This window comes from Empidonax traillii, unplaced genomic scaffold (assembly GCF_003031625.1).
Source record: "Empidonax traillii isolate 1590-97213 ecotype Southwest subspecies unplaced genomic scaffold, ASM303162v1 scaffold67:size1865537, whole genome shotgun sequence".
NCBI lineage: Eukaryota > Metazoa > Chordata > Aves > Passeriformes > Tyrannidae > Empidonax > Empidonax traillii.
The window spans coordinates 1258245-1282258 of NW_020955260.1; the positions used below are offsets into that span (position 1 = coordinate 1258245).

The 24014-nt window shown below is 38.3% G+C and overlaps 1 protein-coding gene across 3 annotated transcripts in view; it reads left to right on the plus strand.

Moving 5' to 3' along the window:
- Positions 1 to 24014, plus strand: part of ZMIZ1 (zinc finger MIZ-type containing 1) — a 296933-nt gene that overhangs the window by 156376 nt on the left and 116543 nt on the right. For all 3 annotated transcript variants that reach the window (XM_027880293.1, XM_027880296.1, XM_027880295.1), the window contains exons 4-5: positions 1385 to 1498; positions 13429 to 13534. In XM_027880293.1, coding sequence (XP_027736094.1) covers positions 1385 to 1498; positions 13429 to 13534 — 220 coding nt within the window. The remainder of the gene's footprint in view (positions 1 to 1384; positions 1499 to 13428; positions 13535 to 24014) is intronic.

A 24014-nucleotide genomic window follows, 5' to 3' on the forward strand; every position in this document is an offset into this window, starting at 1 on the left:
CCCTTGCTAAAACAAGGCCTCTGACCAAGAGCCTTCATTGAATAAGAATTATTCAATGTAATGTGATCCAAAAGCTTACAGACCAAGAACTCCTCAAAACCTGGCATGGGAGGAATTATTTTTTTCTTTTCTTGTCTTGAAGTTAATATATGCAGCTTCTCAGGCATGAGTGGCTGAGGGGAGGAAAAAATAGGTTGTGAACATTATAGTTCATCCAAATGCTTAGGAATGAGTAGTCATGTTTTCCCAAATTATGCAACTGATTCAAAAATAATGGTGTATATCAAAAATTATGCCTTTGGGATTTGTGCCTTCTGGATAAAACACTCATATCATTTTCATGTTTTTCTCAGCATTCCAAGAATTATAAAACTACTATTTGAAAATATACCAATAATTCCTAAATATTCTCTTTTCTTCTTGTTTCTGGCATTTTCACTGAAATGTCTAGCATCACCAGAACTGGAGAATTTAGTAACAGTATAACTGATGTAAACTGAATTCCTTCTTTCCTGTGCCCTCACTCAACTCCTGATAAAATGTTGGAATACTTTGGTAGTGTAGACAGTGAGGGATGACAGTGGGAATAATTGTATCAGATAAGTTTACTAAATACCTCTAAAACCCGGACTACAGGTTGTTCAATACAAGGCAGAGATTAATGTGACAGTTAAAAAAATTCCTTTGCCCACTCAAATTTTAGAACAAAACCACCCTTTTTAGGAGAGGTAGGGTTCCACTCTGAAATTTCTATGTGCCTTCTGTGTATGTGAAAACACTTTAAGTCTTGGCACACTTTAGTTAAGAAATAATCCTCCATTTTTCATCATCCTGAAGTTGATCAGCCAAATTACTCATGGTGATATGTTGTGAGGAACCAAAACCAAAGCTCCTAGAAAGGATCAGTATAGTAAATGTGCTTTTCCCTGTCACTGTCATATTGCCTCATCGACCAGCATCAAGATTGAAATGTTGATTATTGGAAGGTATGGCTGGGCTGGCGTGTCCCCACAGTGGGGCATTAGCCCACATCAAAGACACTGATCCTGAGACTGAAATTTTGTTCAGTTTAGGCTTGGACAGTTTTGATTTCCAAGTCGAATCCATTATGATTTGCGGGTGGGAGAGGTGGTGCTATGGAAGAAAGAATTTGGGGAGCTCTGGTATTTCAGCTACAGCTTGCCCCTAACTAATGAGTTCATGTCAGAAAACTGTGTCTTTACAAGAATGAAGTAGGATTTTCTGCATTCACTGTGCAATTTGAAGTCTTGCTTCCGAATTCCATGGTGTTCCTGGTTTCCAACCTTTGCAATAACGTGATGTAGAAGGGAACATGAGCCTTTGTGTGTGTTATTTACCGTGTTGCTTTGTCTTCCCTTTCCAGCACTTACAGAACCCGGCAAACTTCCATAATGCAGCAACAGAGCTCCTGGACTGGTGTGGAGACCCCAGAGCCTTCCAGAGACCGTTTGAGCAGAGCCTGATGGGTTGTTTGACGGTATGTCCACTCCCCTGTGACGGTGGTTCCTGTTCTGGTTGTGGTTTGCACTGTGTGCAATCTGTCATGGCCAAGGGAACTTGATTTTGACAATCTGCGTTTTGTGGAACTTTTTTGTCGTTTTACCTTAAACAAATGAAGCCAGACCCTAACAACAGTTTATTTGACTCCATTGCTTAACAGGAAACAAGGAGCAGTAACAAGAAGTTAAAGCATAAAAGGGATAAACCTTTTTAGTTAGATTACTTACAAATGCACAGTCTAGGTTGCTTGTTATGCACATAGAACATTTATTTCGTAGTTTGAAATTGCTAAGTGAGCCATGTTCTTATGGAGTTAATGAACTTTTCAGGTATTTGTTTTCCTTTGGCATTTTTGGTAGGACTGAAGGACTACTTGTCTTCTATTCTAAGTAAGCTGTGCTTTCAGCTAAACAATGTTACTGACATGCCTGTTCAGCTTACTTTGTTATGTGTATTGACTGGAGGTCTAATCCTGACATACTAATTCCAACAGTTTTATTGATTTCAGTGCTTTTCTTTTCATTCAGTTTTTATTAAGACCACTGTTCCTAAAGCAACTTCATTATAATACATTAAAATACATATTTTTGTGTGCACAACAGCATTTTTTGTTTTGAAAATTTTATTTCCTGCACACCCAGCAGCAGCAGTCCAAAACTGTTACATGGAGTCAAGACTTTAGAAGAATTAAATCATGACTGGAGCAGAGGTGTTCAAAAGTTTCACTGCAACTTGCCAAACAAGTTGATATAAATAAATGGTCACAAAGGAAACTGAAATTCTAAAATGATTAATGAAGCAACCATCATTGTATTTTGGGGGAGAGGGGGGGCCGAAGCACATGGGTTATTTTCATGCATACATAGCTGATACATATAAAGCAGACAGTAAGACTAAGACTTAGTTGCCAGAAATCCAAATGTTAAGGAATGGCTCCATCTTAATGTGCTCCAGTGTATAGCATCCCTCAGATTTCTATGTCAAAAATTCAGAATAAATCCAGGAGGTGCATATAATTCTACCAATCAGAGAACAAATGAAATAAAGGAAGTTAAAATGTTAATATTTTCCAAAGGTAGGATATTTAACAATTCTGTTTGAAGTAAAAGTTATCTGTAACATCAGTTATGAGAAAAGGAACATAATATCCAATATGACCATACCTATATTTTATTTATGCGTTTTTTAAACTTTGCTCGCATTTTTCAGGTTAACATTTGGGAAAGGAGACGTTCACCTCCAGTATAATTAGGCAGACTGTGCACAGTATTTTCCTGCAGCCCCCCTGCTAGAACAGTGTAAATCTGACCTGCAACTTCCTTGCTGTTTCAACCTTTTCTTTCTACGTAAGCAGATGTGCAGCCCTGCCCAAGTGCAGGGTCAAAATAAGGTCTGACTGCCAGTGATTCATTCTGTTCATGGAGGGTACGGAAAGTGAGCAGGAAAAGCTCAGTGAAAACTAGTGAGGTAAAGACACAATACTTTGTTTTCAATGTATTGAAATGAAAATAGTATCTTTCTTCTGACAAGAAGGAAAGAAAAAATCTTACTATCTAAATACTGTTAATATTCAAACCTCATGTATTGCTTCTCTTCATAGTCCTCCCTGAATCTGAACAGGGTGGCATGTCCCCCATTCCCAAGCTTGTTATGGGAGAGAACTATCTGTAGTGTAGGACTGACTGGCAGCAGCATCTTTATCACATTTTGTAATCTCATTGTATTTCTGACAAGGACATAACACAGGAACTTAACCAGGTGGCTTGTTCTGTGTTAGATAAATACACGGGATTTGCAGAATGCATATAAACTGCAGTGAGTATGTTTCTGGCTCTTAATTTTAAAATCCCTCTAAGGAAGATATTCTTTAATTTCTCAGTAAGGACATCCCTCTTCCTGCTTCCCTTCAAACAGGCTTAACTGCATGATTTTACCCCAAGAAGTTGACATTTCCTGTATTATCTAATTTTGTTTAACAAACATAATAGAACTCCAGCCTGTTTCCAGAGAAATTATTCAGAAAGTTGCAAATAAGTAAAAGACAGCTGAAATACTGGAATGTCATGAGTAGCTTTAACATCAGCTTGCTTAGGTGCCTATTCTATGCTACCAGGTATAACTTTTCTTTAATACTGAAAAGGTTTATTAGTGTCCTTCTTTGTGAGGATTTTGCTAAAAGAAAAATGAAAAATAAGTATGAAAGTCTGATCAGCCACTGAAACAGGATTACTGTTTTATTTTGCCAGTCTTTAAAATGACCTTCAAAACCAAATTCCCTTTAAAATTTCATATATTTGGATATACTTTTAAAAGCAAGTAATCTCTCCCATCACTACAACATCTGAGATGGGTGGTTCCAGAAGTCATTTAATACTAAAAATTCTTTCTTACTTGTAAAGCTTCCCCTCTGTAGTATTCAGAATGGTTTTTTTTATTTTTTATGACGTTCTGTTCTGTTAACTCTCTGACCAGGGAAAAAGTGGTATGCTAAACTATTCTGGAACCATCAAGGGATATGAAATCATCATGTCCTACGAGCGGATAACCCAATATATACTAATCCAAATTGAAATGTATTAATATGTCATGACTGCAGAAGGACAAGCTCTCTCAGGAATGTGCAAACCAACCATTCACACACTGGAAAGTTCAAATGCATCAGGTGTAATGACAGAGCATCCAAACTGATCTCCTGTGTTAAGAATAGCAAATTTAATGGTACCTCTGGTATAACAATTCTTTGCATCATTTAAGTCTCATCTGTAGTCTTTTGCAAAAATTTACCAATTAGATTGAATCCTATTAATAAAAGAAAAATAGGCTTACAGTCTTGAAATTATGCTTTAATTTAAGAACTGGTTCCTAGAAAGTTGTTCTGTTTACCCAACACCCCATCTTGGTGTCAGGGCTGTAAGTAATGTCTGGTTCACGTAATAACATCTGTATATTTTTATTCCTATTACTCCTCTTACACACCCTGGATAGATGCAGAGGTTTGATCTTAGGAATATTCTGCCTGGGCATTAGCAGTAAAGCTTTCAGCTTCATTTATGGAATTGCTGGTTTTGATAATAATATGCAGTGTGTGTGTGTATATATATATATGTATATGCTGTTATAGAAGGTTTTCTTAAATGCCAGCACTTAGGGAAATCTCAATGGCTTGAAAGGTTCATGCAACATTATGTGTCTAGTGTTTGGTTTTCCTTGGTGATTTTTTCTCTCTTTTAGAATATATGCGCAGAGTAAGCGTACTGGTTATTAGCAGTAGATAGCTTGATATTACTGGAGCTACACTTGCTACTATGGGCTCCAGTGACCTTGTATGCAGTGTAATAGGAGTGATTTTCTTATCTCAAGAACAGACTCAGGATTCGTTACAGCAGCTAAGGTATGTAAACTTCACTTAACTAGTTAAATATTTTGTTATATAGTATCCTTTACATTATTGCTTTTTTAGAGGTGAAATAATTTGTTTATGGTAAGAAAATTAGGCTAATGCTGTCAAGGCCTACGAATAAAACAGGAGTAATTTTCAGTAATTTGCAGTGCAAACAGCAAAGAGAGAAGGTTTAGGCTACACAGGTGAGCCAATGGCTTGTGCTGTAAAAGGAAAATATTTTTCCATGAACTAAGCCCTAAAAGCTGTGCCTCTTCTGGCCAAAATGTAACTGTCTGCATATGCATTGTCATTATGTTCAAACAGTTCCGGCAGACACTAATTCTAGAGGTTAACTTTTTGTACTTACCCATTACAGGAAATCACCAAAGTGAGTGGGTAATAAAAGTTTATAAATAAAACGCATTTCAACAGATAAATAAAAAGCCAAGGATGGAGTGGTAAGCTTTGAATCTGTTTTGTTCCTTGCAAGCTACAAGCTACAGAAAGGTTCCCTTAAACAGCTTTTATGGAACTCATGCAAATTAATTATGATCTTTCTGAGAGATAATAAAATCTCTTCTGACTGGCTAAGAAAAGCCAGGTGTTATTTTTCAACAGTAGTTATTTTCAAATCAAATACAACAGTCTATAGGCCAGAAACTAAATTATAATTGAAATCATTGATTCTGTAAATTATTGAAACTGCAGTGGATATGATGCTCTTTGGTATGTAATAGTACTTCTTGCATAGTGTTATGGGGAGCTGATTAAAACAGCCTCCACTTTCCACAAACTAGATATAGCTGTGTTTTTATTAACAATTTCTGATTCTAGCACTAGATTACATTATAGCAAGGCTGATAGTCTTGATAAATTTAAGAATATCATTCTCTAAAAATGTACTGTATATGGCATTACCTTATGGTCTTCTGAAAGAAACAGGTTCAGTTATACGCAGCAGTTGAAAAAAAGAAACGAGCCTAGTTTGGTTAGACAAGGTTGTTTCATCTGTTTCTGCCTCTTCTGAGGTCCACTCTAGTCTCGTCCCATGGGTCTACTTTTGCCAAGCAGTTTAACATGTAAATGATCTTCCTGGAGGCATTGGCTATCATTTGTGGTGGTGCTGCAGCAGAAATGGAAATGAGGGGACAGCTGAGAGCAAAATGGACAGATTTACAGACTTGTCTTCAGTGAATGACAATAAAGGCACTGCCTTGTTCTCTTCCTGTGCTTTAGCGTTACAAGGCACCGAGTTTATTGTTCTTTAGGGCTCTTCAGTGTGTCCAACAAAGAAATAAAAGGGTGAGAGAAGCAGAGCTGTGTGCAATTGCTCTGTAACTGTACCTTGGGGCTTAGTCTAAGAAATTAAAATCCAGCACTACAACAGTTTTGGAGAGTGGGAGGACTTTAGGAATGCGGGATGTGCTTACCTGAGCTGACTCCTGGTCAAAGCACTGAATGTAACAGAGCTTCGCTGGTGAAAGTTGTGGTCTCTGACCACTGTGGTTAGGATCTATGTCTCGCTTTGCATCCAAAAGATGGCACTTCCTACTCCAGTTTGTCCACAAAAATCTCTGCTGAAATAGTTATTAAAAAAGCCTTCCCCTCATCTCCCCTATCTTAAATGTTCTAAGTTTTCCTCTCCAGGTGTTGAGTCTACCTCAGTCATCAAATGTGCGAATACAATGGTACAATAATCTTTTGAATTGCATTTCTCATCAGGAAATCCTAGAATTGGGACTCGAGATTTTTTTAGATCATCTTAAAGGAAAAAAGCTATCTGTTCAGTTTTCACGATACAGAAATCTATTTTAGCTTGTCTGATATGTTATGGATTGTTTGATATGTTATGGATAATTGATTTTAAAAATACATATATACTAAAAAACTCTAAAAAATACAAGAATAGCATCTTTGAGTAATGTAAAGTTTCCTCAACAGGATGCCTCAGACTGCAAAAGCAACCAGTCAAGCTAATGCTAATATGTTCACAAGGTATCTGCTGCTGCATTGACTTCACACTTGCCTGGGTTCATTCTGTTTAATGCAGAAAAGTATGTAATGAAAAATCAACATATGACATTCAAAAAATCAGATTTCAAATCAGAATGAGATCTGAGTGTGAGTAATTACAGATGGAAGAGTTGGTTCAGCATCTCTCAACCCAGAAAATAGGAGATTGCAGCTGCCCATGAGAGCCCTGGAAATATTGCATTTAGGTCTTTGTATCCAAGACTTCTAGAGCAGAAAGTTCACGTGGAAGAAATTCTGTTTCCATCATTTTTTCCATGCATCTGTCAAGCACACGGCTTTGTGTTTGCAGTGCATCACAGCACGCCAGGGCTGTGTACGTGCTGTACCATCAGAGTACAAGCAGCAGGCACAGAACACACTGCTTCAGAGCAGCTCATAGTGCTACCAAATAGCTCACTCAGTATTACTGATTGTCCTATGACCTCATGGTGTTCTAAAGCCCTTTTACCTTAATTTTTTTAGTTAAGCAATGGATTATTTTACAGCCTTAAAATATTTGAGATGTGCTTTTATCCAAAGTAAAATGCTTTTGCAATTCCCTTATCATTTTCTTCGTATGACCACTGTATGCTTCATCCAAATCAGTGTTCAAAGTGTGCCATGACTCAGGTGGCAACAGTATTGCAGTGACCCAGTGATCAGCTGGCTTAATTAAAGCACAATTCCTGTCTCTTTTCCTCTGGGAAAAACTTCAGATGGAGAGGGCTGAGTATAGTGACCTTCTCTTTGATGTTTATGGTTGCTAGAGACATGCAGAGGAGGGCAATAGGATGTAAAGGAGGAGGAGATACCCTTATTCTGCATGATTTATGTCACTGTTGCAGGAAGTGTCAAGAAGTACATGGCAGGCATACTGGTTTATTTTATTTTGAAAATATGGTTCTTATCCACCTAATGGGGTGGGAAATAAATTTTAAGAAAACCACAGTTTGAATACAAGGCCTCTGTAAAGTCTCTTACATTTGCAGAACTTACTTAATGTCTGTTTTCAAGCATCAAAGGCAAGAAACTACTTAATGATATATAACTTCCTTGACTTGCTTTGATTGTCTGTATTGTTGAGGCAGCCCTTCTGCAACTGGAGTGTAAGAGTCTCATCAGATCAGAACTTGAGATCACAGATTTCTTCCTCCTTTTCCTACCCTTTTTTTTTTTTTCCTGTTTGAGGCAGATCGCTATTCATGTTGCAAAATTCCTCAATTTGCTTCCTGTTTATCTGATCTTTGTGTGTTACTGAGGGGGAAAAATTACCATCTACATTGCAGAATTCTAATTACAAAATTTCTGCTGTAGTCTTCAAACTGCATTCAGATAATTTCAAGTGTGCACAAGTGGCTGAACATGGAGCCGTCTGAACTAGCAATCAGCTGGCATTTTTAGTTTTGAGCAACCAGCAAATTGAATTCGTCAAATTCATTCTGATGCCAGCAGGGGGGGGTGCTCTTGACTGCTGCTAGTTAAGAGATTCATTGAAAGTGCAACATAATGGGAAGGGAGTTTAGAAATAAGCAGTCATATAGCTCTCTTGATTAACGGGCCTGTTAGGTTGAGAGGTACATTGTTCCACTACTTTGTAGTGTGACGACAAGCAGGGCCAGGAATGGAGCTTACCATGGTGTAGCTCCTTAGCCTTGCAAAAGAAGAAAGGAGAAAAAAGAGAAGGGAAAAGTATTGCAGGTAAAGTCAGCAGAAAGAAAATTTGTTGGTAGCTGAACTTATTTGCTTTTCATGTAATTAAAACCTCATCTCATCTTTTTCTTCTCACTGATCCTGAGAGTTCAAACATCTGGAACTCAGCAGAGCTGTGTCACAGGCAGTGAATGCAGTGTCTCCTTTATAAATGCTGTTTACCTGAATTATTCAAATTAATTATTTCAGAGGTTTGGTATGATCAGTTTTTCTTAATGGCAGCTGGTGTTATAATAATGTTTGTTTGCAAATAAGGTATATGTTCCTTTAAAGACATAGATTGAAATAGTTACCAGTGCCATATCTAAGTTTAAATAAAACCTAGGTGTTACAATTGTGTGTAGGAAATAGGCTAGCTTTTATAAGATTCAACTGTCTGAAATGTTATTGTACTACAGCATAGAGAAATATTAAATGTTGAACCTTGGACTGGCCAAGAACCTCTCTCAATCATGATAAAGAATGATGATCTCAATTTATGATTGTGGTATTGGCAACTATGTCTGGTTTTATGTGGGTTTTTGTGTGTTTTTTTTTGTTTGTTTTTTTTTTTTTTAATGCGCTACTTTTCAATGGAATTTTGTGTTAGGTGTGCTTAGGTCGACAAAGATACACACAGCATTGCAGAATGAAGTCGTGGTTGAACACATGGCGCCAACTGCATTTTATCTGAACTTTTTCCAGTGTGCTCAGTTTGAACTTACAGTTAGAGAAGGACTGACTATGTTTGCAAGTGGGACCACAGTACTTAGCTGTTACATTTAATGGATTATTGAAACTGTGTTGCCTTGATTCCATCTGATCAGCACCCTTACCTGCGTAAGATCAAAATCACAGGAGGTTTCAAATGTGGTAGGATTCCTGAGGCAGGATTCAGACTGAGCTGCATGGCTCCGGTCAGCAGCAGGTGTCAGGTTTGGCTTGGGGAGGACCTAAGGGAACCTGCTGTCTACTCTTTTTCTCCAAGCTGGAATGAGATATAGATACTGTATGGTCTGCTCTAAATCCCCTTACTTTCCAAAATCCAGGGATTGATAGGTAGCTCATTCTGGTGCTTGATGATTCTTAATACCTCGGACATTTTACCAGTGTTTATCCGAAGTCATCACCAGATGAGTATCTGCTACAAATTTTCTATTTGGGAGTTTGATTTTTCTTTCCTAGCTGTAGTATTTCATATGCATCTTTGGTCTGGTTTTTAGAACATTTTTCCAGTTTATAAGTATTATTTTAAATTCTTACCCTGTCCTCTTAAATGTTTGCAGACTCTTCTGCCTGAGAAACCATTTAGAGGTTTTCCAGTTTACTCTGCTTCATTGTCCAAGTCAGAACTGAATACATAGAACTTACCTGAAACCAGGACAAGTTATGAATTGACAGAGGACAATTAATAATCTGAATAAAATTTATACTACTGTCATCTGGGCTATATTCCTTTGTTACAACAGTGTTATATAGAGCAATGTTAAAAGGCATATTAGAGTTAAGATACGTTAACTTGTCAAAGTAAGAAACTGCACAGTGCTGATGGATTCATGATGATGTTCTGTATTACTCACCTAATATTTGTTTATTAATTTCATTTTTATCTGTTTTGGATACCTGTACTTTCTGAGATTCACCTTTTACTGTCTTAAAACCAGAGATTTGATGCGTCCTCAAGGTCTCTGTCTTGAATGAATTTCTGAAGATAATCATTAGCAGTTACAAGGTTTGCCCAGGCTAGTTCCTTTGAGGCCCTGTAAGGTAAATTTCATCAGGGTCTGCTGACCTGAATATATCAAACTTACCAAATGTCTTGTAGCTAGTTCTTTGTGTTTTCTGGATCATGCACCTATGACGCATTTGTCGTCTTGTTTCTGAGAATTCTCAGTGTTTATTTAAAAGGCCAGGAGGTCCCTTGCATACAGGTTCACTGGAGGAAAGCCTTACAAGTAAAGTACTGAGTGAGCAATGTCTGACTTGAGCTGTGGGCAACCTGAAACAGGATCGTTGAAGGATATATGATCTGTTCTATTAACTTTCATGTTGAAATAAAAGGAAGCCTTTAGTTATCGGAATTGAAAGAAAAGCTTTAAACTGTCAATATGGTTAACACAGCAATTTGTAAGCCTGTAAAGAAGCTGGAAATAAATGTATAAAGCCCTATTCATGTTGACCAAGGAGATCTCTGAGGAATGGTGTGCAAAAGCCAAGAGCTGAGGCAGAAGGGACCAGAGAAAGCCCTCATGAGCACGGTTCCACCAGTTCATCTTATAGAGCTTCTTTCCACAGAGTGCACAGAAGAAAAATTTAGGTGGAAAACTACTCTTGGCAAAATGGAAATTTTATTAGAAACGTCTGCTTTCTATTAAGTATCTGTGGGTTTTGTTGTTCTTTGGAGAGGACGAAGGGGGTTTTTTGCAGTTTGTCAGTGGAAGCACTTCCTTTCAAATATACATTTCTTTTTTTTATGGTCTTTTTTTTTTTTTTTTTTTTTTTTTTTGGCTAAAATGAGTTGGCCTTTGTGGGTTTTACAGTTCTCTGTAGTTCCTGAGTTACCTAGTACAATTTTTTCTGTAATTAGCAAGATGTCAGTTGAAAGTGGTGATTTGGCCTCTGGTCAGGACGGTCTCAGTATTTGTAGCTTCATGTTTTAAAGTGAATCAAACATATAAACAGGCAATGCATTTCCTAAGTTACTGTGGGGTCACTGATTATCAGGTGTATCTGCCCTCATTCCTGTCCAGTTTCAAAAGAAATAGTTTAGTGATCATGTGCTTTTTAAAAACAGAAATTGGGAGGGCCCTTTCTCTGTTGTTTTACAGACCTGATTGACACTCTGAGACTTGTTCCTCTGTGATGGTACAGTAGATGATGGCTAAAGGAGTTTAATTAATGATTGCACATTAATGAGACATTGTTCTCAGGAGCCTTTTACAAGATGGTTTTTTAGAAGAGCTTTTTGTCTGCTTCTCACTCATGCCTCCCCTAATATCTGCTTGTTGGTAGCTGAAATACGGTGATACTGGAAGTAGGAAAGAGGAACAGTTACATTTCCAAGTTATGTAAGTGTCTTCCAGATTTTATGGCAGCCCACCAGTCTTCAATCCTGTTGCTAATTTAGCATGAAACATGAGATATCTTGTTTTGCTCTCATTTTTTTTTCTTGTGAACGCTTGTTGTTTTGGGTTTTTTTTAGTGTTGTTTTTGCAAGTTGGGACCCAGAGTCTCAGCTATGATATTAACAACACCCAGACTTTGGGGTGTAAAGGATTAAAGGCTGATCTACTGAGTTGGAAATATTTTTTTTTTTTTATCAAAAATAATTGCATTATTTCTTTTACCTTTTTTTTTATTTTTTTCTAGATTAAACATAAAGTTGTAATTGTAAAGAAATGAGATAAAACAGTAAGTGTGTTCTAGGGTTGTGTATTATTGTACTGATTATCCTCAATTCTCACTTCTTTTCCCTGTAGCTGTCTACTCAGTTTTGAGGTTGAGAGGGTTAAATTTAGGGAGGAGACCCTCCCACCTGATAAAGTCTTATGGCTGTATAATTTCTAAAGTAATAGGAGCAAGAGAAACAACAAAAAAAATCTACCTGGGAACTTTATTTCATATTAATTCTTTTTTAAGAAATATATTTGGTTCCTAATTGTAAATTAGAAAAGTACATGTTGGAAGAAGTTCAGAATAATGTTTGTAAATTATCACATATGTTAATTCTTCACTCTGTGCTATACTGTGGCTTTTTGCTGGGATCCAGTTCTGGACACAGATAATTGCAGTGTCATTAATTAAGAAAGAGGCTTTCAGATGAAGATACAGGTGGCAAAAGGATATTTTCTTATATTATAAACTGTTAAGGATAGGAGCTTTCTTTTGCGTCACAGAAGGACATGGTATTCTGTTTCTTCTGCAGTTCCTTGACCATTTTTTCAATGCAAAGAAGTAATGGCAATATTAAGAATAATCTGTTTTATCTGTGCCTCTGAGTCTGAAGTCATCCTGTGCCACTGGAAGGCAATAGAAAAGCTCTGCTGTGTATAACTTCAGCATCATTTGGCAGAAAAACTGTGGTATTGTGTTTGTACTATGCAGATTTTCATGAGGATACGTTCTTGGCCGATAGCTGAGTTGCTGGCTTGGAGAAATAGTTGACTGCTTTTCATCCTTAACTCCAGCCTTTGATTTGCCTGGTTTTGCTAGTTCTTCTATATCAGTCAACAACAACAAAATCGTCTTTCCCTAATTTAATGTGTTTGGCAAATGCTTCTTTCACAGGCCTATTTATTCTAAAACTGTAGTAAATGTGCTTCCCAATACAGTATTGTTGAAATGCAGCAACTGTGACACTGATCAGGGCGTGGGAGAGCACTATCCGTCAGTGTGGAGAGGGCACTTTGGCTTAAAGAACCTGGGCACTGCCCTTGAGAACAGAGCCAGGAACTGTAAAACAGAGACAGAGACTGAGGGATTTCTCATCCTCATGTCTCAAGTACAGTAAAATGTATTCTGTGCAATTTTTATATACATTACTTATACATTATTTCTTCTGGCTTTGTCTCTCCAACTTTCATGGAAGTACCAGGCCTTTCTTCTGATGAGTGGTCAAATAACTGGATCACCAGAATACTCCTGTGTTCAATTTGCTGTGCTTGCTTTGGAAACTACTGGACAGCAGTGCCTCACACCATGTTTGTACTGTGGCTCTTGCAGCACAGTCTGTTGTCTAACATCAGTGCTGATAAGCAGGTTGACGTAACTTTGCAAAGAACTCAAGTAATCCCTAATGAAGCTTTCTCTCTTTCCCTCTGCAGGTGGTTAGTCGAGTGGCAGCTCAGCAAGGATTTGACTTGGACCTTGGATACAGGCTACTGGCAGTATGTGCAGCCAACAGGGACAAATTCACTCCAAAATCAGCTGGTAGGAAAAGCCTTTTTTTGGGGTATTATTGAGTCTTGGATGGTCATATTCTGGATAAGTGCTACCTGCAACTGCCTTGCATTCTTAAAAAAAAAAAACCAAAAACAAACCAAAAGCAAACACGTATTTGGTGGTAATAATGCTGTTGCTGTTAGTGTTTCGATGACATGTTCTTCTGAGGAGACATGACTTTGGAAATTCATGTTTTCCCCAACTGGTGCTGTTCACTGCCCTGTTTGATCTTATGGATGAAATGTTGCTTCCAGAAGCACGGATGTTCAGTAATTTTGTAGTGGGAATGAACACACTCAGAACCCTCTATCTTGGTAAACCATTGATTTTCTGTCATGTGTCAACCTCTAAATCTTTCTCATTCATTCTGCACTTCTGATATATCTACTGCAAGTCATTCCTTGACTTCATAAGTCTGTGCAAATAAATATCGTGGTTTCTCGTACATCTAGTCATTAGCTTTAGAATTTTGAGCCAAGAGGCGTTAGCAATGCTATTGGTGTAGTATTAAGTAGCCGTTTTCCCAATATTTTACAGCAATAATCTGTTACAGGGCTCTGATCAAGTAGCAATATTTGATCATGATGTATTGCCATTACTCCTCTGTATAGTAAAAGCAGAAAACACACTTGAGGGTCTTTCTGCTGCTCACATGTTCAATTTAACTGGAGCATTTAATTCTGGTTATCCTTTTCTTAGCTGATGAATGTCAACATAATGTGCACTGGCTTGGAAAACAGGAAGATAATTGTTCCATTCCAGACTGAGCATGGATAACTTTTCTGCTTAGTACTAAACTGGTATGCAGTCCCCATTTTAGAACATCAGGAAAGGTTACCTTCTTCCAAAACAGTGATTTGTAGCCAATTGATTGGGTGTTAACATTTCTTTTCATGTTCCTTTTATCTTTACTCATGGCTACCTTTTGTCCGAAGTGTTCTAAGCAGTTCCTCGTGCAAAAGTGGCTTGCACATCAAAGCATGTTCACTGGACTTACTGTTTTATTTTTTTGTGCGGGAAGGGATCATTAATCTTACTAAATGTTGAATAAACTGTCTGATTTTCATCCGGAAAAACTGTGCAGAGGATAAAACATTCTGTTGACCAGGCACAGTCTCCCTTTCTTCTGAATTTCTATTAAGATTATCCATTAGCTAGCTATCACATCTGTTGTTCGTTGTTTGTTGGTTTGTTTTTTCAAAAAATGCTTGTCAAGTGAGACTCTCCATCTGTGAGTGTGTTATGTGACATATTAAAACTTTTCACATTGTTTTAAAGAATATAGCTATTCCCCCATCTTACTAATTCTTCCTGACATGTCTTTTTATCAGTGTGTTGGTGAAGGTGAGGTTGTGAGTCTCTGTATCTTTTCATGTTCTAGTCCTTTTCCTTTAGGGTTTGCATGAGGGGGTAATCTTGAGAAGTGCTGGTCAGTCATGTCCTACAAAAGCCCAGTGTCAGTGTTTGATTTCTGCCAGTAATTACTTTTTTGGGAATATATGCCTTTTTTTTTTTTTTTTCAACTCATTACCCTAGCAGTCTGGACAGAGGGCAGTTTTTCCATTGTTAATTGATACAGTGCTGGGAAAGCTGGTAAATCATGTGCTCTTCTCTTAAGTATATTCTAAAACCCTTCTCAGTCCTGTGTTTTTTTTCCTATTTCCTACTTGCATATGCAATAATTTATTTTCAGTGATCTTAAATATTTGGTTTCATAAGTACTTAAGTTTTACTATGTATACAGTTGTTTCACCAGTTATTCCAGGGATTTTGTCATGCCCATCTACACCATGTTTTTCATGCTCTTATTGTCTGTGTTAAATACTCATATTTTGGGGCATACCATAACATATTTTGTGAAATGCTACCAATATCTCCTACTCTAAGGATGTCACATTCACATGCAGTCTATGAGAGCTACGTCACTGAAGGGGTAACTTGAAAGACTGACAGACAAGGATTAAAAATGTGAGGTTGTTTCAGAACTTATGGACTTTTAAAGAGTTAATTTCCACATCTGAGTGCATTAACATTTTCTGATTTCTAATGTAGCAGTGGCTCTGCTCTCTCATTAAGTTTTTGTAAAAATGTTGAGATTGTCCTTTGGTTTTTTTTGCAAACAGTGTGCATCACTGAAAGCTGCCTTTCGTGATATGCTTAAGTTGTTGTCAGGATTGCTGGCACGTTGTTTTGAGTAACTCATTCTGTTTTCTGTTACATCTCTTGAAAGACACCTTCAACACTTCTTCCAGTCACTTTCCTACAGAAGTCCCCTGATAAAGATATCAAATGGCATTAATTTTAATGAATAAGCATTTGTTTTTCCCTTCCTCTAGGCTTAAGGGGAATTTACAACAGTTTGAATTCATTCCACCAAGTATGAATTTAACGCTGCCAACGGGATCACTCTGGAAACATTTTTAATCCATGTTGTTTAGTGTCTGACATTCTGAAATGTAAGGAGAAAAAAAGGGTTTTTAATCAAAACACATTTGAGTAGGTGAACACTGGGGAAAAAAAGTTGCCCCAAATCCTTTAAAGAGCCATCCACTATTAGTAGCTCTTTATAGCTTAGGACAAGGCTTGTTGACTGATGTCCTGCAGCCTGGGAGCCTGGAGTGGCCTGGCAGTGGTGGGTGGCAGGTTTTGCAGCTCTGCTGTGTGGAGCAGGTGGCTCACCCCAGTCTGATGTCCCTCAGGCCTCCTGGTTTGCAGAGACAGCTGAACCAGTGCAGTCAGTAGTCCTGCTCCCGTTCTCCAGCAATTCCCACCCTAAGCTTGCTCAGGGACCTGTACTGGCAGAAGAAGTTTTGCTGGTATGGCTTCTTTTCTGTTTGACTGGCTCCCTGAGCTCTTTCTCTGCAGGGCCCCAGGAGAGTGAGGGTCCCCGTGGCAGTGCCTGAGGGTCTCTTACCCGTAGTTGAAGAGGGCTGGAGCCTGAGGCTAAAGGGCAGAACAGCCAGCTGCCAAATGGGCTCAACTCTGTGGGAAACCCGCACCCCTGGCTCATGCAAATGGCCCCACGATGTTACATCTCAGCTGGTTTAAGCCGCTTTGGTGGTAGCTCCTGAACCTCCCTGCGCAACTGAAGAGGTTGGGGAGTGCTTACAGGAGGTGCAGATGGCAGATCAGAGTACAGGCAAACACGGGGGGAAGCAGAGAGAGAGGAGAGGCTGGAGCCAGGTGGGGAAGCAACCTTTTCAGATGGCACAGCCTCAGCTAGGGGAATTCAGGGGAACAGACCAAGAGCTGTCAGTTCCTTAGCTTCTCCCATCCGGGACCGTTTGGTGTTACGAGGCAGTGTTTGATGTTGTGCTTTTTAGTCTTGGCCACTGAGATGGTTAACAATTAGCTAATACAAATTGTTTTGGAGAATGCCTGGAGGGAAGGCTCATGCAGCATGAAAAGTATTAAGAAGTTGTCATGTGTGTTTTTAAGTAGAAATGATGATTTAATGACGGTGCCTTTTGTCTCTGCTTTTTGGTGTTTGTACCTGAAATAATAGCTGCTGCCTTTTATTCTCCTGGCCCATGCTGCTGCAACTGGGCTGCTGCCTCAGCAGGAGGTCTAATAGAGCGTTTCCCACCCTGAAGACAGATGACAAAGACTTTAAAATATATGTGTCTCTTTCGGTGACAGCTGCTCCCCAGACCTTCCACTGCAAATTCCTTTGCCTTGTTGTGACACCTATAGGGGATGGCCCAGCAGGTTGGCTGCCTGCCTGCTCATTTGCTTTCACACCGCAGTAACCCGAGTTGCTCTTAGTATGTGAGTGCATGGCTGTTTGTGTATTCCATTTTTTCTTCCTTAAACCTGAAGACTTTCTTTCTGAATAGTGCTTGCTTGGACCTTTTATGAGCATATCTCCTGCTTTTGTCCTTCCTGTAGAAGATTTCAAGTCGTTTGGTAGCTTTATTTTAGGGTCTGGTATTCACAAGAATAGAGTTCAACGATTAAAGTGTTTATTAAAAAAAAAAAAAAAAAAAAAAAAAAAAAAAAAAAAAAAAAGAGAGAGAGCAACGAAGAAAGAAAGGAAGGGAGCAATTTTCTGTTCTGAAATACTTTTTTTTAAAAATACTTTATCGAGCTACTGAAGTTCATTGCTCTTGTGGCTACTTTTCTACTTTTGCTTTTGTCAAGAGGCCAAGCTGAGGCCAGACAAGGGGACGACAGGATGAGATCATACAGGGAGCTTTGTCAGAAAAGGACAGTGTTCAGTATCTCTGTAAAGAGAGAGAGGGAGGCAGGAGCCTGAGGGCAGAACTGTGCAGAAAAGGTACTTCAGCAATCACTGAGAATCTACAGCAAACAAACGCTGTGATAGCTTGGATGGGCAGCTAAGTGTTGGCTGTTCTATAGCAGAAATAACAATCCTTTTTGATACTTCGTTGTTTTCAGCCCCTTAGACTCTGCTTGGTGTACTTCTGATTTTACTTTTCAAGAGCAGTATTACTGAATAACCTTGAAGCAACAAAAAATATACTTAATATGAAACATAAGCTAAAGCTTCATGGTTCTTGAGAATTTTACATTGCTTTGATTATTTCTTTAGCTTTAATCATTGTACTCTAATTCTAATATAATAGAGCCCTTCTTACCGAGTATGATACCAAAGCTGTGAATAAACTGGACCCCAGGCAAACAGAGGTATATGTAGTGAGAGCGCTTGCAAATGGTAGCGTTAGAACATTACTGGATAAGATACTGAGACCTAAGGTATGTCCTGATCAAGATAAATTTTCAAAGCAGTAATGTACACTGGGAAAGAGTATTTTGGTGTATTATCAAATCAAACTTCGAGAAACTGTAGAAAATGAGAAAAGAAATGACTCTGCAATGTGAATGAAGAACAGGTAGAAAGGATAGAAAGGATAACCTCTATATTATGGGGGACCACAAGGCTAGATTAACATTTTGCCTAAGTTTCCATTAATAATGCTCACATTATCTGTGGAGACAAGGCAAAAGGAGTCAGCTAAAAGGATTGCCAGTACACAACTGAAATTACTCCAGCCAGGGCTAACGGATCCCTCCAGCTTGAAGGGACCAAATGATGGACATGCCTGCATTTGGAAAGAAATAGCATGGGAATTGTCAGTCTCGTGCCTCACACCAAAGATTTTCAGCAAATCAGTCAAGTCAAAGTGGTCTTATACGACTGGAGAAGAAACACAAATGCTGTATCTATACTTGGGAAAGTGGCTGTAAAGAATGAGAGCAGAGTAGAAAATGTTGGCTTGGGTTGTTCATGAAATGAAAGCTGAGCAGGGTTATGAAATGTATGTAAATACTAACAAATAACTTCAGAGCAAGAAGAGCTGTGAAGCTACTAAACTAGCATTGGCACAAAACATATAGGTTTAAATTGAATAAAATAATTAAAAGGGGAATTCAGAATTATTAGGGCAGTGGCATTTGAAAAATGTTTTCAGTTAGAATGACACCGGAGAGAAATGGAGCAGAGTAAAGGCAAATGGAAAAGTCAAACTGCCTTTTTAAAGATAAAACTCAGTGTATGAAATTGTGTAATGTGGTTCTCGATGTAGCAGGAAGCTGGTTAAGAACCTTTTATCTGTGTGGTCCTAAATTCTTGCTATATTTCCATGCAGATGTCTGATTCATATAGAGTTAGTATCCTGAAACTGTCCACTTGACACTCCTCATTAAAATAAAGGCATTATTTTCTTATAGCTGTTACATTCTGAAACAGCTTTTGATGCTGAAGACTGAGTACATTTCAGGTGATCTCTAGGTTCACTTCCCAGCTGTTAGCACAGATTCTCACTGTGTGCCCTTGTCTGCTTTACTCTCTGTTTTGTAGGTTTATATTTTTGAAGCAAGGATAATAATACACCTTCCATCTCACTTTTATTTATCTGGTTTAATTAAATTCAGTATCATGCAGTACAGAAACTACCTCTTCCTCTGTAGGTAGATATTCAGTGCAATGGAGCCATGGTTTCAGCTGGGTACGTACGCTTTGTTTTCGTACAGATAAAATAATTCTGTTCTGGAACATATACTTACACCTTTTTTGCAACTAAGTCTTTCCTAAAGATTTATAGTATGGATACTAGAAATAAATGTGTAATTCATTCATAATTCATTTAGATTATGAGGTTAGTTTTGTTAGTTTCTGTTAATGAAGTTGGCAACTTCCCTTGACCAAAGGGAAGCACAGTCCATACTGCTGTTTAGTGGCAAGCAGCATTAATTCATGTCTGTACTCTGTGACAGCCATATTTACATTGTCTGCTGAAAAGGCATAGTAGGCTTTGCCCATTTTTCATGCCTATGAGTTTACTCGGAACAAAACTCCAAAAACCTGCAGTTTGAAAAATGGTACCCTGTATCTTGAGCCTCTCAGGTTGGCTTGGCATACGGCAGACCTGTCTGTATCAGCTCTCAAACATCATCCGATGGAGCATCTGAAGAACCTGCAAAATGAGATGCTTTTCCCCACTAGGCCTTACTTTTTGGAGCTGTTCCTGTTCCCTCCAAGATGTTTGCTCCTGATGTATTTGGTCTGTCTTCTGCTCGTGGGAAACATGATTTTCATTATTCTCGGCTTTGCAGTTCCTCTTCATCCTTATTGTGAGTTTGACGACTTCGTGACATATCGATGTAGATAGGTATTTTTCTGCTGGAATGGAAATTCCCTTCCTTTTTGGCATTCACTGTTCTGCTGTACTATGTTTATAAGGGATGTTGTGTGGCTGAGCTGCTGCTTCTTTATTCTGTCTGGTCAAAATACCAGGTGGTGTATCTGGCCTGTTCTTTTTGACATTTGACTGGGTCCTTGTTACCATGGTACCACTTCTGACTTTGAGAGATGTCACAGTAAAACTGTTGCCAGGTTGGAACATTTTTGCACTAATGTCTTTACTGTAGCACTTAGGAAAATTGCAGACACTCAACTAGAGCAACAAGCATCTTCTGCTGTTTTCTTGGATTTTTTGTGAGGCTGGTACTTACTTAAATGCTCTCTTTGCTATGGATTTGAATGTATAGTGCATTAGCTCATCATGCAATTCCTGGGAAGAATCTTTTCCTAAATGTGTCCAACACACTTTCACTTGGACTGGAACTGGCATTCTGCAGATAAGATTTATGTTGATCTCTATCAGTGTTTTCTGTCTTCTGCTTCAGGGATCCCATAGGTGTTGAGGGCAACAGAAAATTTGGTGATAGAGACAGCTTAAAGCTTGGTCTCTGTGTGAATTATGATATTTTCTGTTGTTATTTTGAGTAAATTACCTGTCCCTCTGGACATGAGGTAAGTCACAAATGAAAAATAAGAGGGAAGGCAGCTGTGAAAGTGTACATATATTCATGGGAGAGAAAAAAGGAAACTCTTAGAATGGCATTTGCCCTTTACAAGTTAGCTTTTCTTAGCTTACAGCAATCAGTCCTGAACCTGTTCCCTTTTGAGCTGCAGTACATCCAAATGCACCTCACTGCCAATGCTCTCTTAGCAGCCTGTGTGTCTTGGAGGCATTCAGAGAAGTTCACGAGGAGTCCAGCTATGAGAACAGTAACATAGCAACTTCCATGGGGATTGGTAGCTTTTTTGTTGCTGGAGGGCTGAACAATGAAAGCATAAACTGCATGAACAGATCAGATCAAGCTCCAGGACAGCAAGTTCACTTCCTAAATACAATTGAGATTCCACTGCTTAAAATTTCAGATCCATTCCTAATTCCTGCAGGCTTGTCTGCAGCATTGAGTCAGCCTGTTAAGAAAAGTTCTTGCTCTGAATACTCTAGATATAACACCCTGTGAAACACACTGCTTAATGGACAAGATGTTATGTGTAGTATCTCTCTTTTTAAAGAGAAATTTGTGTTTTATCTTTTCTAATGCTTGTGTAAAGTACACCTGTTAAAGTGTGCTGAGAGAAAGGTATTTACATAAGTGCTATGTAATGCAATACACTGATTTAAATATGAGTTAGAGAATAATCAAATAATCATAAGGTTTCATCATTTTTGATAGTTCTATTTTGTATTAGTCTATGCCTTTCATAAAAGGGGATTCAAGAAGGAAGACCACAGAATAAAAGTAAATGAATTTGAAGAGAGCTATTAAGTATTAAGTTCCCAAAACAAATGCAGTATTGTTTCTTATAACATATGCTGTTTTTCAGAGAACTTCAGTAGAAGTTAGTATGTTCATGTTTGATAAGGCTTCTAGATTGTTCCCATTTTATGGATTGTTTTTGTGTCAGTTTACTTCAGTTTCAATTACACATGTTAAGAAAACCATCAAATTTGCTTTCCTCAGCAGGTTTTCTGGATGCCAAGGTAAATAACTCCCTTTGTATTTTTTGGTAGTCTGATGAAAACTATAACAATATTTCTGTCTCTTTGTGAGACACTTCTATGGATATCCTAATAAATCCAGACTTTAATTATTCCTTACACTTCTATATATGCTAAATCATGCGTTGTAACAGTTATCAGTAACACCTGACTCGAGGAATAAATGCAAGAAATAAGATTTCACTCATACAACAACAATAAGAGGAAGTAATGAAGTTTAGTAGCTTAACAATAATAAACTCCAAAATGTGTGAATCTAACTAAAACTTAAGTTGATTAAGATCTTATTTCTATGACTTAAAAAAAGGCTTTTAGAAAAGTCTGAATGTCAAGTCCAAGAAACAGACCTATGTTGGTGTGTCTGCTCCTGTAAGATGTCTCCATAGATGCAGTTGTTGCTGGGGCTGAGGTTCACAGGTAGGATTTCCTAATGTACTGGAAGAAAAAAATTATCAAGAGTCGAGATTCCTGGATATTGCACAGTCCTAAACAAATCTCTTTGACTCTTCCCTGTCTATCTAGTAGGTATCTTGGTTGTAACTCTGTTTTGTTGCTGTGAATATGTATTTCTCATGTGCACTGTTACAAAGAACCAGTGTTTCTTTATGTTTTGTGTGAACTGAGTGTCTGCCCAACTCTCAGCAAAACTTAATGTAGTAGCATTTCATGCAGAAAGTTAGCTTCTATGAAATCTGTGATCAAACCAATCATTAATTCAACTCCGCCCAACATATTCCTTATTTCTTTGAGAAATGCTTGCTTTTAAAGTGTGCTGGAGCAACTAATTTTAGTGGATAGAAAAAAATTCAGATTTTTAAATCCTGCCTGCCTGTGCTGTTGTTTCCCAAAGTCTTGCTTAGGCCTCTGTAGATTCAAACCTGCAGACAAAAACATTGATCCCTAGTTTCAGGTTCACACATTGGTTTAAAATGTACATCTTCTAAAGAATGAAGCCACAGAAAGCAGGAATTTAAACATTTTTAAAGGCAAGTATTAGTGACTTGGCTTTGAACTCTATAATAGAAGGCTGAACAGGAGTATGCTCCTGAGGAGATAGATTGAACACTAAACATCTGCATACAAAGCAGGGTATTTGTTTTGTGTGTGATACTTTCCCCTATGATTGCCTAGTCAGACCCAAAATACATTAATCTTGCTCACTCTGGAAGATACTCTTTCCATGATAAGAAAACCAAAAAAAACCACCCACAAATTAAGTTATTTAGAGTATTTACTACAGATATAATTTCAATTAAGGCAAAGAATATGAGAGACCTCTAAGTTCTGAGTGTGAAAAATTACACACTACTGGTCTAAACTGAGATGGGAGACGTTAATTGTTGGAAATTTATGGACAGTTGCTGTCTCCCAGTAGGAATGTTGGAGTGGACTTAGTGGTCCTCAAAAAACCAAATACCATTGAAAGCATGAAGGGGATTTTGCTTTGGAGGTCTTCCAGTGTTACAGCCAAGTATGTTTGAAACAATCAGCCGTACCTACAGTAACCATATCTCGACCAGAGCAAAAGCACCAAGGTACTAGAGTTGTGTCAACATTGAGCTGTCTTGACAGCAAAAGCAAAGACTTCAGGTAGATTTTTGTTGGAGCCAAAATTGTGTTAACTTCCTTTCTCTGTTCTGTTACAATATCTAGCATGTCTTACAGGACAGAAAATTGTTTTAAAAATCAGATTTAAAATTTTACTCAGTTTAGCTAAATATACGTTCAGTACGTCGGAAGAGTATCATTGTGAGCTGGAGGAGGGCATGACTGACATTCTGGTCTAGCAACTGTCAGAGTGGAGGAAAGAAAAAAAAAATGTTGTTCCAAAAGAGAGAGAGACTTTTTTCTTCCTTCAGCTTATGGAAAAGTTGATAGGTAAAGACAGAGTCTTTGGTTGGAACAAATTCTGTGTTCGATTCTTTGCAGCTAGTTATTGCTTCCAAGTTGCAGTGGTAGAGAAAGAAGGCAGAAGCTCCTCAGCCAGGGCAGTGGCAGTAGAGTATGACAGTTGTCACTCCAGGAGTTCCTGTCTCTGAGCCACTCAGTTACATCAGCTCAGTTGTGTGCTTGGCATGGGATCTGGGGAGTGAATAGAGAATCTTTATAGAAGGGTGGAAGGAAATGCTGTGTTGCTTGTTTTGTGT